The 16,803-nt window shown below is 36.8% G+C and overlaps 3 protein-coding genes across 5 annotated transcripts; 1 reads left to right on the top strand and 2 right to left on the bottom strand.

Annotated features, from left to right (window-relative positions):
• Positions 1 to 1,023: 1,023 nt before the first annotated feature.
• Positions 1,024 to 6,572, top strand: mlx (MAX dimerization protein MLX). 2 transcript variants are annotated; one of them, XM_044100164.1, is made up of 8 exons: positions 1,024 to 1,128; positions 2,016 to 2,052; positions 2,148 to 2,237; positions 3,266 to 3,375; positions 3,474 to 3,576; positions 3,900 to 3,999; positions 4,296 to 4,497; positions 4,569 to 6,572. In XM_044100164.1, exons 1-8 carry the CDS (start codon positions 1,090 to 1,092, stop codon positions 4,623 to 4,625), a joined length of 738 nt encoding a protein of 245 aa, XP_043956099.1. In that variant the 5' UTR covers positions 1,024 to 1,089; the 3' UTR covers positions 4,626 to 6,572. The 2 variants fall into 2 exon arrangements, with proteins under 2 accessions (XP_043956099.1, XP_043956098.1); XM_044100163.1 differs by having other exon boundaries at positions 1,075 to 1,128; positions 2,001 to 2,052.
• Positions 6,180 to 8,638, bottom strand: LOC122821875 (PSMC3 interacting protein). The gene is made up of 8 exons (XM_044100165.1): positions 8,394 to 8,638; positions 7,992 to 8,092; positions 7,522 to 7,611; positions 7,334 to 7,445; positions 7,071 to 7,216; positions 6,933 to 6,986; positions 6,779 to 6,838; positions 6,180 to 6,702 (listed from the first exon to the last, which is right to left on the bottom strand). Exons 1-8 carry the CDS (start codon positions 8,410 to 8,412, stop codon positions 6,646 to 6,648), a joined length of 639 nt encoding a protein of 212 aa, XP_043956100.1. The 5' UTR covers positions 8,413 to 8,638; the 3' UTR covers positions 6,180 to 6,645.
• A 316-nt stretch (positions 8,639 to 8,954) lies between these two features.
• Positions 8,955 to 16,483, bottom strand: retreg3 (reticulophagy regulator family member 3). 2 transcript variants are annotated; one of them, XM_044100068.1, is made up of 10 exons: positions 16,388 to 16,483; positions 15,874 to 16,150; positions 14,188 to 14,294; positions 13,917 to 13,947; positions 13,716 to 13,842; positions 13,403 to 13,487; positions 12,785 to 12,922; positions 11,422 to 11,501; positions 10,908 to 11,040; positions 8,955 to 10,833 (listed from the first exon to the last, which is right to left on the bottom strand). In XM_044100068.1, exons 2-10 carry the CDS (start codon positions 16,119 to 16,121, stop codon positions 10,292 to 10,294), a joined length of 1,491 nt encoding a protein of 496 aa, XP_043956003.1. In that variant the 5' UTR covers positions 16,122 to 16,150; positions 16,388 to 16,483; the 3' UTR covers positions 8,955 to 10,291. The 2 variants fall into 2 exon arrangements, with proteins under 2 accessions (XP_043956003.1, XP_043956002.1); XM_044100067.1 differs by having other exon boundaries at positions 15,874 to 16,164; positions 16,388 to 16,461.
• Between the last annotated feature and the right edge of the window lie 320 nt (positions 16,484 to 16,803).

Here is a 16,803-nt window from a genome sequence, read left to right as displayed (position 1 = left end):
CTTGAAAACTGCCCCTAGTTAGTGGTGAAAATATTTGCACTGGAGCAGTTTGTTTCCCAAAACTTATGTTTTTATATGATTAAATTACCAGAGTCATTCCTTAAACGATTGCTAGTAAGGTAAATAAAGATAACTATGGAAAGAATGAATAAACAGCGCCTCGGTGTGGCAAAATCAATTGTTCAATCAACTGTGGTGCATTTAGGGTCATTGTATGTTAGTCAATTTCCTATCTCCTGATAAGTTTAATGTTTAAGTACTTATTGAGTAAATAGATTAATTAATGCTATGTAAACATTTATTTCAACTATCTGCTATTACTTGTAAGTGTTTTATTGTGTGTGCTGCACATGAACTGAAATCTTAAAACCTAGCGTCGAGTCAAAGCAACTTATTACAATATTTACAACAGCACTCACTGTTTATTTATGTAAGACTGCTAAAATTTCTTGAACAGCCTTTAGATCTGGATTTTTTGTTGCTGTTTCCAGAGGCGCACTTGAAAGCAGTCTTGGTACTTATTCATCCTTCCAAATTGACGAAGCTGTGTTTTACTATATATTTACTGCGTAATTTAATATACCTTACTGTATTTACTTCAGGCAAGGGAAGGTAAATGGCAAGTGCAATGAAACAGTGCCTCTATGTGGCAAAAATCAGCAAAGGAATGTAGTGGTTTTACATTTAGAGTCCTCTCAGTGATAGGAATTTATCATTATCAACATCAACGTCAAATATTTTGGGCTAATGTTTAAAAGACAACATTTAAAGTATGATAAAATGAATAGTGGAATAAATATTTGTGAGATATTTTAGTTGTTGCATTCAAGTCTTTTTTCCCACCCAACTGTTCCATCTAGATAAATTATACCTAGTACACTTATGTGTTCTACAAATGAACGGAAGAAGTCATAGCTTGAGTAAAGTAGGGTTGTATCTGCAACAGGTTGACATCAATGTTCAAATTTTTGAAATGTGACTTCAATCTACTGGTGAACGTTTAATTTTTGAATTATTTTGGTATTTTATTTTAATTTTCCGAGCACCACCTGAAGGCAGCCACGCTATTAGTTTATTTAGCGTTCCAAAATGACGGATCCGACTACGTCTCCAGAGGACCACTGGAAAGTAAGTGACTGTTAAAGACCACTTTTCAACTTCCCGCTCATTGTTTTTTACTGTGACATCTGTAATGTTCAATAAACTGTTTGGAAATGCTGAAGTTTGAACGGCGCTGCTAATGTAGCATTAGCTTATCACGTTCAGTAACACTTGAACAGATGGCTAACATGCTAGCAAAGTAAACAAAGCCGACTAAAAAGATTTGTGTTTCATAACTATTATTCTTTTTCTTGTGAATTGGCCTGTCTTCCATAAAGAAGAAAACAACTAGTGTGTTAAACTATATGTAAAATATTGATTTTGAGTGAAGCTGAAAGGCTTTTGAAGAGTCTGACTTATTAAATGGCCACTTCGTCTTGCTTTATACGTCTCACACTAAGCCGTTTCTTTGTGAATATTTTTGTATCCTTTATCTAATATTTATATTTTATTTGCATTCAACTGAGCATTAATTTTAGTGTGCAAATTCTATTGCTGACGAAAGAATGTTGTAGATCTTATATTAATGAAATTTGAGAAATTTGAGCCTTGAATCGAGTTTTAAACCATTTTGTCAAACAACATTCATTTTTAAGTGAACTCTTAACAGTAGACTGTGTTTCTCAAAGTTTTTTCCACCATACGCAGTGGAAAATCTGGGCTAACATAACCAGGAAATAAACCCTTTGTGTTGCGTTGCCCTACATCCAGCAGTAAAACCTATTTGACACATCGTTTAACTTCTGTTGTACTTGAAATGGACTAATCAGGCCGTTGCTCAGTAGGGGGGTTTAGACTGGCTTGTTGTTGCTCTTTTGTCAACATATTTAGGACGGCACATATTTTCCTCTTGTCATTTCAACCTCACACTCTATACTTTATTTCTTCTTTGCTACTTGGTGATGGCTGGGCAGACAGACGGGGCTTTCAGCGACAATGGCTTTGACACCAGTGAGTGATTCTTACAGGACATATGTCATCTTTTCTCTGTCATCTCTTGTCTCTCTTGTTTTTAATTTTCTCATAACTATTGTTTTGTTACTCAGGTTTCTTCACTGATACTGCCAGAAAAGGTAGCATTGTGTCCAGGGCAAACAGTATCGGCTCTACAAGTGCCTCTTCAGTTCCAAATACAGGTATTGTCTTTTTAACCGATAACATTTTTTTCTTACAGTTATTTATTGTAAGAAAATACAAAATATATATGTATATATTTAGAGTTGCAAAGCATATCAAATAATCAGGGTTCCTGCTCAGTCTTGAAAAATCAGAAAATGCATAGGATTAATTTCAGGTCTGGATACCTGTGATAAAAATATAAAGTCTGATTTTCCAGACTTGCATAATTTGAATATTTTTAAGACTAATATCTACTAATGCTCAATACACGCAGTGGGTTTACATGAATTAATATAAAATTGGCATGCTTAACTTTGATTTACCAAATGAGATTTTGCTTTTAAAATTTTACCCATCAGAATTTAGTTTTTTTACTTGAATGCTCTTTGATAAATCAGTAAGTAATTTAGCAAACCATCATAAATCAGATGGTTTGATTGGCATCTGACAACTCTGGAAACAGAGCAGATCTAAAGTCAGTTCAGATTCCACAATGGTGCTGCCTTAAATAGTCTGGAACTAGGAAGCCAATTTTAGCATTGTGTTGTTCTTTATTTGTGTAATGTACAGGTAATAAGTCTAGAACAACTACAAGGTTAGTTTAATTTTTTCATAGGATTCAAAATAAACACACAGTAAAGTGAAAATGTATTATAGCAAACTCGGACTACAAAGGTTGAAGGTTTTGCTTATTATATCCACTCTTTATTCTTGTCAGTAATCCAATTAAAACGTAAATATGCAAAATCTGTACAAAAAACGCAATCCTTTATTAATAAATATGCTCAGAAAAAAATCCCTGACCTTAGCTAACAGAGCATTTAAACATATTTAAATGTTAGGTTGATAGCTCATAGTCAAATGTCCAAAACCAAAAGACACAGCAAAAAATTTAGAGGTTTGATTGAATTTGGAAAAGTATGAAAGACAAAATTCAAAATTGACTTAAAGGGTACGTAGGGCTTTCTGTCTTGGTGATTCATTTTGCTGATGATCTATACTACAGACATGTTTCTATAATAAAAATGAATTTGTTCCCTAACAGATGATGAAGACAGTGACTACAGGCATGAGACGTCATATAAAGACTCATACAAAGACCGAAGGAGACAAGCACACACACAAGCTGAGCAGAAGCGCAGAGATGCAATCAAAGTAACGTCACATCAGGATCCTTCTTCCCCTCTCACCCCATTATCAAATATTCCACATATTATAAAATTTCTAATTTTATTCTCTCATTCTAACACCAGAAAGGTTATGATGACCTGCAGGGAATTGTTCCAACCTGCCAACAGCAGTCTGAGTTTGCTGTCGGAGCACAAAAGATCAGCAAGGCTACTATTCTTCAGAAAAGTAAGCTATACCAAGAAATATTTTATGAAATGTGCCTTAAAGTATTCAGAAACAGTTTCTGTTTGTGTTAAATGTAGTTTCACCCTTAACTCAACAATGTTATTGCTAAAGAAATAAAACAAAAACTGGTGCTTTGTTCTGCCTTTTGTAATCTTTTACAATATTTGTACTTGCATTGTTGTTGTTTTTTAAGCTCTGATTGTATGCAGCGATACCTTTCCACCCAAAATGACTGAGTTTTTTGCATTGCCAACAACTCATAATTGACTTGCCAGTGCTGTGGCAAGATCTGTGACTAATGCATGTTTGTTTTATTATTTCAGCAATTGACTACATCCACTTTCTTCATAAAGAAAAGAAGAAGCAAGAGGAGGAAGTTTCTGTCCTAAGGAAAGAAGTGATGGCTTTGAAGATCATGAAAACGTTAGGAAGTGGTTTATATCTTTTTTTATTTTTTGCAACATAAAATCTCCCTTCATCTAGAAAAATGGGGACATAAAGTCCTGACTGCCATAAGACTTTGGATTTCAAAATAAATGTTGATCATGGGGAAAAGGGGGACATCTTTTTAGCTTTGATTGCAATTAGTCTCCTCATTGAAAAGTATAAATCCTAATAGGATTTAAAAAAAAACAAAAAACTGTGAAAATCTTTGTTATCCCCACACAGAAGCTGCAGCTGTTTACTAAATTGGAAATAAGATGTTTGTTTCCTTCCAGGAACTATGAGCACATAGTGAAGGCCCACCAGAACAACCCACAGCAGGGAGAGGACCAGGTCTCTGACCAGGTCAAGTTCAACATCTTTCAGAACATCATGGACTCGCTCTTCGTGTCTTTCAGTAATTCTGTTTCAATGAGCAACTTCCAAGAACTGTCCGCCTGTGTTTTTAGCTGGATTGAGGAACACTGCAAGCCACAGGTAAGGACTCTTATGGACAAAGCAAAACATCAATCTGCAGACGGAGTGACCATGTTTCTCTTCTTTCTCAGACGCTGCGGGAGTTTGTTGTTGGAGTGCTCCGGCAGCTCAATGGCCAGCTTTATTAGTTGAGGAGAGACCTCTGGCTAACTTCCAGAAATTGACTTTTAACTTGCTCTTGTCTCCCAGGATGGAATTAAAACTTCAATCTGCCACAGTTCTCACATTGACTTCAGCTCATCAGAGATTCCTGGATTGTTATTAGATTACCTCATCAAACGCTATGGGGAGAGATGAAAGGTTGCCTTGGCTTGAGCAGTTAAATAGGGTTGCCTTGTACCTCTTTACTGTTGGGAATTAACATCTTTATAGTAAATTTTTTGCTCCATCTCAAACTTCTATGGAATGCAGAGGAAACGCGATTTTAAGTGAAATGTGGCGTGCTGAGAACATCTAGTTATAATTTCAACAAAGCACAGAAAACAGAACGTATGAATAAAAAGCTTCCTACAAAACAACGCAGGAAGCAATGTCTTGTCAGGTCCTCCTCCCAAATTTGCCTAGTTTCATAATCTAAATGGTAACCATATACATATATACATGTGTGCCTACAAATAGACGATCATATCAAGTCAGTTATTCAGTTCAGAGCACATCTACTTGGCTTACCTGAGACACCATGAGGAGAAATCATTTATTTGACGTGAATTAAGTAATGGTGATGTTTCTGCTGCATCTTAATAATTGAGTAAGAAAGAAGAATGGTCACAGCTTTTCGTCTGTCTCATGAATAGTGACCATGTAGCTGGATTCTGAACGAGAGCGTTTTGTGCTGCTGCACACAAACAAGTCACTCCTGAAATTTGTTGTATTATGAGTATTTCAAGCTCTTCTGTTTTCAGGAGCATGCCATATGGTGCCTCAGAACTTCTATCACTGATGTTTGCTTTGAATGAACTCTTTACTGTGACGGAGCTCCATATTTTAATAAGTGCAGCTTTATAATGGAGGCAAAGCAGAAAAACACATGTTGTAAATGTTAACCCACTGTGCCACAGCTCGGTGAAGGAATTTAAGTTGTTTATTTACAGGATGATGTTAAACACACAGTGTTGACTTTGATGAGCCTTTTTTAACTTAATAATTTGAAACATCACTAGAATAAGTTGTTGTAATGCTATTATGGTAAATGTATAGATCTGCTGTGTGAGCTTTTATGATCAGTATGTTGATTACCACTACAGGTTTTTATTTTTTCCATGCATCACTGCTACCATAAACATTAGACCCTAAAAATCATTCATCTGTCATAACACTTCTGTACTCGATGAAAAAAAAAAGACTTTTATATGATAAATTTCAGTCATTGACTTTAAACAATTTTTTCTGTTATTTTCAGGAACTCAATTTCAAAGGTAAATCACTAGTAACTTTTAAACGCTAATGTAGTTTAATGCAAGTGCCATAAATCCACTTGCAGTGATCTCAATGCTCTCCTTGAGCTTACACTACTAATTAAGATTGTATAGAAGTAGTTGGCCCATTCAAAGTCTGGTCTTATTTTTGTAAACACAGAATTGGAGGTTTTATAAGGCTTGTATATGACGACACATGTCTAAACATGCAGTGGACGTCGTTAATGTGTTGATTTTATTTTCCTAATCAGAAGACAAGAAACTGAGTCAACATAAAACACTTTAATTACAATAAACATATATACTTGTACTCTTAAAATGTGGTCAAGCATTAGTTTGATATATTACTATCTTAAACAAAAAAACATTTCAGTTGGTACACAAACTGTTCACAACTCAACCTGAATATGTAGAACTCTTAACATTAATTTGTTGACATTACTGTGAACTCAGGTATGTTTTTGTGGTTAGAAAATTGGAAAACAAACTGGTGTTGCCTCAGGTGATGAACATCCCTCTATAACGCCTCAACATTTGTGATTTGCTTAGCTAATACTGATGTACATAAATGCTTTCAGCTATGTTTTCCATTTCAGAATCTGTTAAACTTGTATTTATTCAAAGAACGTGTTATAAATAAAGTTTCCTCTTGGGATTAGATCGCTGTGATCAGTGTTCTTAGCTACAGTCTACCCAGGCTTGATCTGATTCAGTAGCTGTATAGCTGTTTTCTTCAGGTGGTGGGAAGCACCACCTTACAGTCCTCATCCGTCTCCACTCCCACCTCTTCCTGTAGGAAAATAAAAGCATTGCCAGTCATTTAACATTTGAGGAAAATGGATATAATTACTTCCCTCTCATTTTACCAGGAACTCCTTTTTGCTCTTTGGATATCCCTCCAGGATGGTATTCATCATGTCTGAAGCCTAAGAAAAACAGAACTATTTTAGCACTTCCAAAGCAATTCTCCTTCACCATGACGTGCAAATTTTAATTGATTTGTTGACAAAAATACACTACCAATCTCTTCCTCTTTTTCCACTCTTTCACATAAACATCACGCTCTTTGTAGACCTGCAAATTACAACAAACACCACATTGTACAAGAAATGCAGAACCAAAGTAAGAGATTAATTGATGTTTTAAAGTGGTGAACACCTTCTCTTTTTCTTCTGGTGTTACGTGATTTGTAGCTGACTTTATCTTCTCCAGACGTTCTCTGTAACCAGAACATTCAGCTTTCAGCTCCTGGATTTCTGCCATCATTTCCTCTGTTGTGAGGGAGCTGTTCAGCTCTTTCAATTCTAGCATAGCACAAAGAAATTCATTTCAGCTGTATTTTCTGCACTGGACTAAACACCATAATTATGGTGTCCGCAGTAGTGTTTTTTGAAATTATCTGAATCAGCAGAGCGGTCTACCTGTATCTAGCTGCCTGCAGCTCTGTGTTAGGGTCTGCACCTCTGCAGTGAGCTCTGAAATCTGTTTATTCATGGCCTTCAGATCTGCATCATTCACATCTTTGAACTGAGACTGGGTGAGATTACAAATAATTCAGATGACATCTCCCTCCCTACAGCAATGAAACATTCTAGATTAACATACTAACCTGATCGGCAAAATAAATCTTTTGCTTGCCATACGTTTTCTCCTTTATCTTGCCTTCTTGAGCCAGCTGTTCCATGGCTTTGACCACTGCCTGGTGGAGCAAGTTAATCAATCTATCATCAGGTTGCAAACAATACAGCTTTAAAGATTTCTCCCTTGTGCCCTTGGTAGATTTACAACTGAACATCTTTGTGGCCAAAAATGCTTCATTACCTTTCCCTAAAACCATATTTGTAATCTCACAACTAAGGTGAGAACAACTAAATATTTTTAAATAAGTATTTTACACTAAAATACTTATATTTTAGTGTAACCAGAATATGCGTTTTTTGTAAAAAATCAGTAATTCAAATACATGAACTGACATTTAAAGGAATTGACTATAGATGACTGGATGTAGGGTAATTTAACCCATAATAATCACATATTCAGAAAAATACAAAAAAATGATAAAGAAAGAATTGATCTTACAGTTTTGCCCAACCCATGCTGCTTCTGCAAATTACAGAAGACATCCTGAGCACTGTAGGGACGATTCTTTTCATTTAGATAGGCGAGGATGATAGACGCTCCTGTAATGAACAAAATATGAAGGTTGTGCAGATAGTAACATTATGCTATGATAGACTAATGTATTTTTTGTTTGAGTTTGCTCGATTTTATCACATCTTATTACTCATAATCATTAGTGGCTCTTTCAGATATTCTCCCGCAACAAGCTGTGGTTCGGGTTAGCCAACGTTAGCTTTATGCTAACCTAGCTACACTTATTTTCGAAGTTTCTGTGAAACACCAACGTCTTACACGCGAAATAAAACCTTGTCTGGGATTAAAATCAATCGAAAATAGACTGAAGTAGTTTATTTTCCTTACCATTATCTTTTTTGCTCATTTTCGTGTTCACATTAGCTATCCAGATTGAGTTTCGCGGAAACTGTGCGTCACGGAAAAGATCGACTATTTTATAAGAGGCATCACACCAGTATATAATTCCAACTCAATCAATCAATTTGAGATCTTCTGTTGATTTTTTAGCTGATATAAAGTGATATTATTTTGACAGAGGGACGAAAAATGTTTTCGCCAGTATTTGTCTCAAAGTTGTAACCGAGAAGGGTTGGCTTAAATCTGTTGTAGCTACCAACCTCGAAAAAATAAGCGTTGTAAGACGTCTGTAGCTTTAGTTGCTCTCAAAGGAACAGTACCAAGAACGCCCTCTGGAGTCACAACATAGAAGGAATGTTAAAAAGAATCAAGAATTTTTACTTTAAATTTCAATATTCAAGTCTTAGTAGATTCCATTTCTACATTGTTTTTTTTTTTTTTCATTTTAAATTAACAAAACATCCATAGGAATTATAACATGTCGGCATTTTGACCTTTTCTGTCTTTTTTGGTATTTCATTGTGTCAAAGAACAATCCAAATGCCAAACTTAATTCCAAACAATTTATTCAATGTATTTACCACCTCAAAATATATCAAAACCAGATACAGAGAAGAAAATACAATACTATGCACATTAACTTAATATTGACTATAGAATATTGAGGACTTAACTTTTTATGGAGCAGCTTGACTGAACATTAACACCCAAATCTAACACGCCAAATAAATCCATCTCAGCTATCAATCAGTATATTGTTTTTCCAACTTCAGCTCCATGAAAGAAGATCTAGCTGTTTTTCTGTTGTTGTTTTTTAATAGTACTGAAAACTTTTCTAAACAGGATAAATTTTTCTGAATAAAATATCAGTTTTTTCTGTTAAGACAGCATAGAAGATTCAGTAAATCTGAAATTTTCTGGTATAAAGTGCCATATTTTCACCAACATAAAGAACAATCAGACAGACCTATACGAAATCACTTTAGACTTTTATAATAATCTTTAAAAAAGAGATCAACATTTATACAATTTTGATGTAAACATGGTTCCAAATTAAAAAAAGGACACAATGTAAAATATTTTTTTGCCTTAAATAAGATCAAATGGGTTGTGAGGTATTAAACCAGAGCAGGAAAAGGACAAGAAAATGAAAACAGCTGTGAACTTATTCACATAAACAGTGAATAACTTTTGCATTAGAACAAAATCTCATAACTAAAATAAAATATAACAGCACTTTACTGGCTCAGTTAAGACAGTAATATGGGGTAAAATAAGCCTCCACAAGAACAGAAATACTGAAGATGTCTTCATATGAATCAACAAAAAGAAAGTGTTTAAAATACTTAAATGAAGTTCTGAAAATATGCCACAGTTCCTATAATTATATCATGTTAAAAAACAACAATGAAATGCTGTCTCTTGAAAGATGGATAATTACTGTAATGACCTAATAAACTAACATTAAATGCTGTCCAAAATGTCTGTATTAAACATGGCTCAGCTTAAGCAACAGGAATGTCATATTTGGTCCTATGTTAAAAAGCCCTGTTTTTATTGATTCAAAAGTAGAAAAGTTTTAATGGGCACTCCTGTAAGTTTTGAGAGTGTAATTTTTCACTTTGACAATGCTGTTGTATCAAATGTCTCCTTGTATTTTTGTTGTTGTATTTCCTATTGCTCAGCCTACAAATAAAAAGTTATCACTGATCGGGGTCGAACAGGAAAGAAAATAAAATTAGGAAAAGGGAAAAAATATGAAATAGTTCACAGTGAGAAATTGTTTCCTACCAGAAGCAGGACTGCTGGAACCTACATTTATCTCACACGCTGGTCAACATTTTAGATTCTGCCTAGCAGGATGAACATACAGCAGCAAAAGCTCTTCACTGTGGTTTACCAAGCAGGCTTGATAAGAAATTAGACCCCTGACTCTCGCTTCGTTTTGAACTTTCTCCTCCTCCAAATGGATCCATCTGATTCAGTTCAGACTGATCCAGCATTTCAAAGTCTTCTGCGTCCAAGTCTGTGTCAAATTCAGAGCTAGACTGTTTGCGGTAGCTTTTGTGCTGAACGGGCCTAGGGTGGCCTTGTCTACGCTGGGCAACAGAAGGCCGAGGCTGTAACGCCCCAGCTAGCGCCGCCTGGATCATGTTGCTGGCAATGACTCCAGCTATCTCTCCGCTGAAATCTGAGGCGGGTGGGAGGCCACTGAGGGAAAGTTCTGCATCCTCCTGGTCAGAGTCCAGATGTGCGTCCACGTCTAGCACCGAGGCGCGGTGACTCGCCAAGCCAGACAGGCCTAGGCTAGGTAGCCCAATGCTTGTGTCGTCGTCGTCGTCCATCAAGGTGGCGTCAGGGTTTATGGACGGGAAGTCTGGGAGGTCTTGAGCAAAAGACTCCTCTGCATCGCTGTGTCTGTCCAGATCTAACTCAAAAACAGAAATTTAGAGGAGAGAAGGCAGAAGACAGGGAAGATATAATGAAGATAGCTAAGCGTACCTTCAGAGCCCTCTGTGAGTGGAGTCTGACCCCGTGACAGATTAAAGGTTCCATTGTCAGTGTAGGACACCTCAGCGTCAGAGTGCTCCGAATCAGTCAGTGCAAGTTCTTTAGCTGCAAACTCATCATCAAACTGGAGGAGAGAGGCAAAGAAGATGTTTTAATGCAATCAAGCAAAACATTTTAAATAAACTAATTCACTTTCCGTCTCTGCTTGCTGTAGATCTCAAACCTTTTAGAATATCAAAAAGCAAACTCATGAAACTATTTGCAAGTTTTTTTCTTTGATGCTCCTGACCTCAACAGGAAGTGGCTTTGGTATGCTACTGTATTCATCACAATTGAAATAGATGAAGTAGCAGGTACAAAAACAAATGTTTTTCTGTATACTTTCTCACTAGCTTTGATGTAAACAAAGTAACTTGAGGGGATGCAAAGCATTTGTTACAACTCACAGGTAAGTCATTCTAGTTTAACAGTATTACTGAAGAGGTTGAAGGGTTAACAGGCATACTTTTGGGCAAAACGCAGCCAACTCTTCCTCACTGTCACTCGCTTCGTCGGAGGCTGCACCACGTATCGACCTTCGCAGGACTGCAAAGGACAACAAACAGATAGTAATTAACTGTTTCCACTAAATTAATCCTCTGGTCACCACAGTTTGTAAAAAAGTCTTAAAAACAGTAACATCATTTTGATTTTGTGAATTCAATGAAGTAACATCTGAAAGAAACAGACCATCTCAGTGGCTTATAAATATTGCCATACCACTGGAAGCTTTTCCCTATTTTGTCAAGTTATAATCACAAATATCAACATATTTTATTGTGGCACAGCCAAATGTAGTGGAGATTCCCTATATTTTGCCAAAAGTTTTGTGTGTTACTTGCCTTTACATAAACATTCATGGCACCACATTTTCCTTAAAAAAGTTTTAAGATGTCACTGGCTCACCCTTTGCAGCTTTAACATTGTTCTTGGGTATTTTTAAGACCAGACACTAATGTTGGTAGAAAGGCTTTGGCTCAGAGTCTCCTCTGTGTATCCTCTGAAAACTATCCTATTGGCCAGGGTTCTTTGCAGTGAAATTGCTCTATACCAAGCTTGCTTAAGTCCTCATGAACACTGTTTCAAGAATTGACAGAGTCATAAAATTGTCTAACTTTTCTTGGTTTACCGAAGCATTAAGAGTTCCTTTCAAAGGAGCAAAGATGCCGAGCCCAACTTTTGAAACCGCTCTATACAATCCATGCTTTGTCTTCTCTGCACCAAACTTGCATGGCTATGCAAAGCAGTTGGGCAAGTTTTGTTCTCCTGGCAGTTACACCTAAAACTATTATTATTATTATTATTATTCATACACCTGGCATTTAAGTTAAAATTTATATATTGACACTTAAGTAACATGTACCTTTAGACAGGACATCATTTTACATTTTGAAGCAGTCCAGCCACAGTCCCGACTTGAATCTGATTGAGAACCTTAAGAGGAAGCTACAGATGAGGGTGATGGCAACGAGGCCTTCCTATCTCAAAGACTTGGAGCTCATCAAACATGCATGTCTCAAGTTATAAGAAGAACTTGGTTGCTTTGATGTTATTCAATTATTCAGGTGAATGCTGTGATTTATAAGACATGGCCCTTTTATTCCACAATCCAAGCTGCATTCTCTGAAGGCACACAGACTCTGATCTCAGTGAACTGATTTGTGCTTGATCTAGAATAAGTGCAGGTGGGTTTAGTTTAGCGTGCTTATTGTTGAACTATCATATGTGAGAAGCTTTTAATTCATTTTTATGTATTTAGGGTTAACTTTGTTGGTTGAAATGTAGGCAAAAAATAAAAGAAATGGCTGGAAAATTTCGATCTTACTTACACTGATTATCAATGGGCTTTGACATCATATATCCACGAACACTGAAGTCCAGTCGCTGCAGAAATGGCTCCAGCTTGACATACACACACTGAAAAACCCGGTGATAGGCAGCCAATGGGGTCAGGAGAGTTGCCAACACTACAGCGGGAGGGAAAGGATCACCAGTCATTACAGGAGGGAATATTTCTGTTAGGTCCGCGTGACAGGGGAAAAATGTTCTCCTCAAGATTTAAATTTAGATTGGAACAGATCTGCTTTGCTGACAATCACATGCCCATTAGTCTGCGTAAAGCAACAAACTGCTGTAGATGAAGGGTGTGAAGATCCACCAAACAAGCTGCCGTAGATTGCTCCTCCCTGCTGAGCTGAGCAGCCTTCAGTACTTGAAGGTTAGTAGATTAGCCCACTCTTTGTCTGACCTCCTTAGCTCCTGTCTTGCATGTCTCGTCCCAGTTTTAATCACCTCACTGAGTGGACCCTGGAACCATGGCCCCACAGATCTGATTTCATTACCCATGCATTTTTAATCACACTGGTCAGGCTACAATTCCCTGCCAACACGACCTTATAATAGCAAGCCATGTTATAGTCAGAACTAAGTAAATTGCTGAGACTTACATGCAGAGTAGGAGAGCACTAATCCAGGAATGTAGTATCCAATCATAGCCAAACAGAAGAAAACTCCACAGATCAGGATGCAGAACTGTCACAGAAAAAACATAAACACATATGGGTAAAGGTCAGAGGTCCTGCCAAACACTGACCTATTGAGCATTTATCAACAGCTTAAAGAGAATGGGGGAAATTAATATTTTGCAGACTCATGATAAGATAATTAATCCAAATATAGGTATTTCAGAAGGCTTTTAAAAGGGGCGTATTCAGAAGGTAAAGTGTGTATTTATCAACTTATTTTAGGTGTTATTCTCACATTGCCAGGGTTTTGTTGTTTATATTTTGCCATAGTGGATGTGAAAACCGATGCGCTGACCCAGGCCTCTGCTAAGTGGTGGCACAGTTCAGGCACACTGAGGACACCGGGCTGCACCAGACCCCAACTGGAGAAACAGACAATGCTTTGAAATGATCAATTCTGTAGTAATAACTTATGTAAAAAAGGATTAAAACAAACCTCTCATTTTCTGATTCTTCCAATTTTCTGACTGTGGAGAGAGAAAGAGAAACAATTCTTACACAACAAACAACAGTCTTACACAGTTAATATCAATATAATCTGAGAATACAATAGATAAAATATATTGTGAATGAAAGTTTTGTGTATACAAATAAAGTTAAAATGATTACTGCAAATAACTAATTCCACACATATCTGGTATAAGTCTATTTCATAGTCTGTTGGAATTGTACAAAAGTATCTTCCACACTAAAGCAAAACCCAGCACCTCTAATTTTCGGCCAGATCTTATTCCTCCAGGTATCGGCAAACACAAGCACAGCCAGGCCGATAGCCAGCAGGAACAGCAGTCGCAGTGACGTCAGAGCAAAGAACCTGGAGGGAAAAGCAGACACAAAATCCTGAACAGACAATTCATCATCAGAGAAGCCTGAATGGAGAAGATTGCCTCACTTTGTGCACAATTCACTGGACCATAAATCCCTTATGGAGCCCCCTTCTGAGACTTTGATTTAGAAGAATGCAAGAATAAAAATATATATATTTTCTCCAAACAAAATGGAAAAACACTGTATAACCAGAATACTATGTTTTAAGAGTCGTAAGAGCTCACCTGACCAGAGAAGGACTGGGCACCTTTTTGTTCTTAATAACAATCCTCCATGTCCTAGCTATAAAGCCCAACCTCTAGATCATATACAGTTTTTAAGGTTTTAAGGTTTTGGTGTTGCCTTAAATTGAGCACATTTGTAAATATCTGTGATGCTAAAATGTTCCACAGCAACATTCCTCTTGATTAAACAGCTTTTAGTATTTACCCTTCGGCAGTGTAATAAAACATCCCTAGTAGTCATAGAAATTTGAGTGCTATATATTTTAAGAAAATTGGATACAATCTAATGATTATTTGCATAAGGGTGAAATGACTCTGATTATTATAACAATTTGCAGTTATCAGTGAATGAAGATTGGTGTCTTTTGAATCAGTTTTCCTCCAAATGTATTTATTATCAGAATCTGAGAACCCTGTATCTGAAATTGCCATTCTGATGTTATTTCTCTGACTGTTTTAGCTTTAAACTAAGGGAAAGCAGTAGACTTGTTGATCTGAGTAAAATGTTAATTCTGTATTTGCAGTGCATCAAGTTCAGTTCTTATTTTTAACTTGAACATATTCAATCAATAAAAAGCTGCAGACTGTGGATTTAAATTGCAATTCCAACAAGAACACACAGCTTTCTCCCCCCAGAACTTATTTACACTGCCTGGGCTCACAGTAATTAATCAAAGCCTCTCCATGATGGTTTAATTTAAGACCTCAAAAATGTGTTGACCCAAACAGTGCTGCAGGGTTTTGCCAACCTGAAGATTACCTTGAAGAATGTGCTGACTACTGGGATTTAAGTGGAAATACAAGCATGATCAACAAATTAACAGTAAGTAAGAGTTATTGAGATAGACTGAAGCTGCAATGCACTCCTGGGGTTTGTGCTGAATCAATAATAAAACAGAACAGAAAGGCCTTGAAACGGTGAATGACCTAATCAAATAAAGTCTGAATGGCTGAGCTTGAACAGCACTGTGGCCAGTCATGCTTTCTTTGCATGTAACACTGCAGCGAGTTTTATAATTCAAGTATTATCAAGGTCATCACATCTTCTAACTGAGTTATTCACAGGAAAATACCGTAGTTATATGCTCTTCAAATTAAAGCCAGAAATTAGTAGGTTTCTGATTTTAAGTTATAAATAGTGCACCTAAAAATGTTAAGATCATCTTTATGACCAAAGTTGTGGTATTTACACTGCCACATGCTCGAAATGACAGGTGAAACACTTTCACCGCCTGTTTGCAGGCAGGTTCTCATGTCAGGAAATGAGTCTCTGTGTAAAACTATCACACACACACACCAAGGATACACTCGTGCATATTTTCATATGAGATGGAAACCTACCAGAATACAATGTTGACAACAATGTAAAGGAGGACACTGTGAAAGGGTCTTTCCCACACTAGAACAGATTGAAGGTAGGTCAAAACGGGTTCGTAGGGTCCCAGCTTGGACAGAAGAGCCACTCTGACAGCCCGCACATGAGCGTCTCTCTCATTGGAGCACAACCGACTCCGCAGGCAGACACTAGACCCTTGCTCGGAGGAACAATCCCCCATGGGGGACTCTTCTATAGCCCCAGTGTGCGCCATCTTAGAGTCTGCCGTTGACAAAAACCAGCCTGAAAAATAAAGACTAAATAAAAGGAAGTGGAAAAAGGTAAACTGCTTGATGAGACACTACAGCGGTACGGAGCCTAGTTCGCATACAACACTGACGCTAACGGTTAGGGCTAACAGCAAGAGAGGCCACCTGAAATATCGTACTCACTGTTTAGAATTAGACATCTTCTTATATTAAAAATAATCATTATATAAAGAGACAAATTTGAAACATTTTATAAGACGCTGACACTTACTATTTAGTCATTTTTGCCCCAGAAATGTAGCACTTCTCTTCAAAAATTGTCAATATGGCGTGTCTTGTTTTCCGACTGCATAGTGGGCCAATCAGAATCCACAGAAACAAGTGCGTCATGGTGCGTTCAGGTAAAATTGGATTATATCGTGTCGATGCCTTTCGTATCGTAAACAAACAACTGAAGTCGAAGTATTGCACGTTTCAAAAATACTGTTGAAAAGGAACACAAGTTATATGAAGCATTAAATTTTTTTTTACATTGTTTACACGTTGACTCACAATTAAATCAAACTTTAATGTTCGCTTTCAAAATAATAATAATTACTAGTTCAATTCAAAACTGAATTTAATTATCTTTTTTAAATTAATTCAATTCATTCTTGAAGTGAATTTAATTAATTAAAGAAATCAGCC

This window comes from Gambusia affinis, linkage group LG19 (genome assembly GCF_019740435.1).
Source record: "Gambusia affinis linkage group LG19, SWU_Gaff_1.0, whole genome shotgun sequence".
Taxonomy (NCBI): Eukaryota; Metazoa; Chordata; class Actinopteri; order Cyprinodontiformes; family Poeciliidae; genus Gambusia; species Gambusia affinis.
Note: the sequence above shows the minus strand (reverse complement) of the source record. Positions and strands in the feature narration are given on the sequence as shown.

Excerpts from the sequence above, each read along its gene's own strand:
- LOC122821875 (XM_044100165.1), bottom strand. Across the intron at positions 6,839-6,932 it reads GGAAAAAGAGGAAGAGATTG|GCTTCAGACATGATGAATAC; the intron begins GTAGTGTATTTT and ends TGTTTTTCTTAG. Across the intron at positions 6,703-6,778 it reads AGAGCAAAAAGGAGTTCCTG|GAAGAGGTGGGAGTGGAGAC; the intron begins GTAAAATGAGAG and ends ATTTTCCTACAG.
- retreg3 (XM_044100067.1), bottom strand. Across the intron at positions 13,843-13,916 it reads GAAGAATCAGAAAATGAGAG|TTGGGGTCTGGTGCAGCCCG; the intron begins GTTTGTTTTAAT and ends CTGTTTCTCCAG. Across the intron at positions 11,041-11,421 it reads TGGCTGCGTTTTGCCCAAAA|TTTGATGATGAGTTTGCAGC; the intron begins GTATGCCTGTTA and ends TCTCTCCTCCAG.
- mlx (XM_044100163.1), top strand. The coding sequence starts at position 1,090 with ATGACGGATCCGACTACGTCTCCAGAGGACCACTGGAAA. Across the intron at positions 2,053-2,147 it reads CGACAATGGCTTTGACACCA|GTTTCTTCACTGATACTGCC; the intron begins GTGAGTGATTCT and ends TTTGTTACTCAG. Across the intron at positions 3,376-3,473 it reads AGCGCAGAGATGCAATCAAA|AAAGGTTATGATGACCTGCA; the intron begins GTAACGTCACAT and ends TTCTAACACCAG.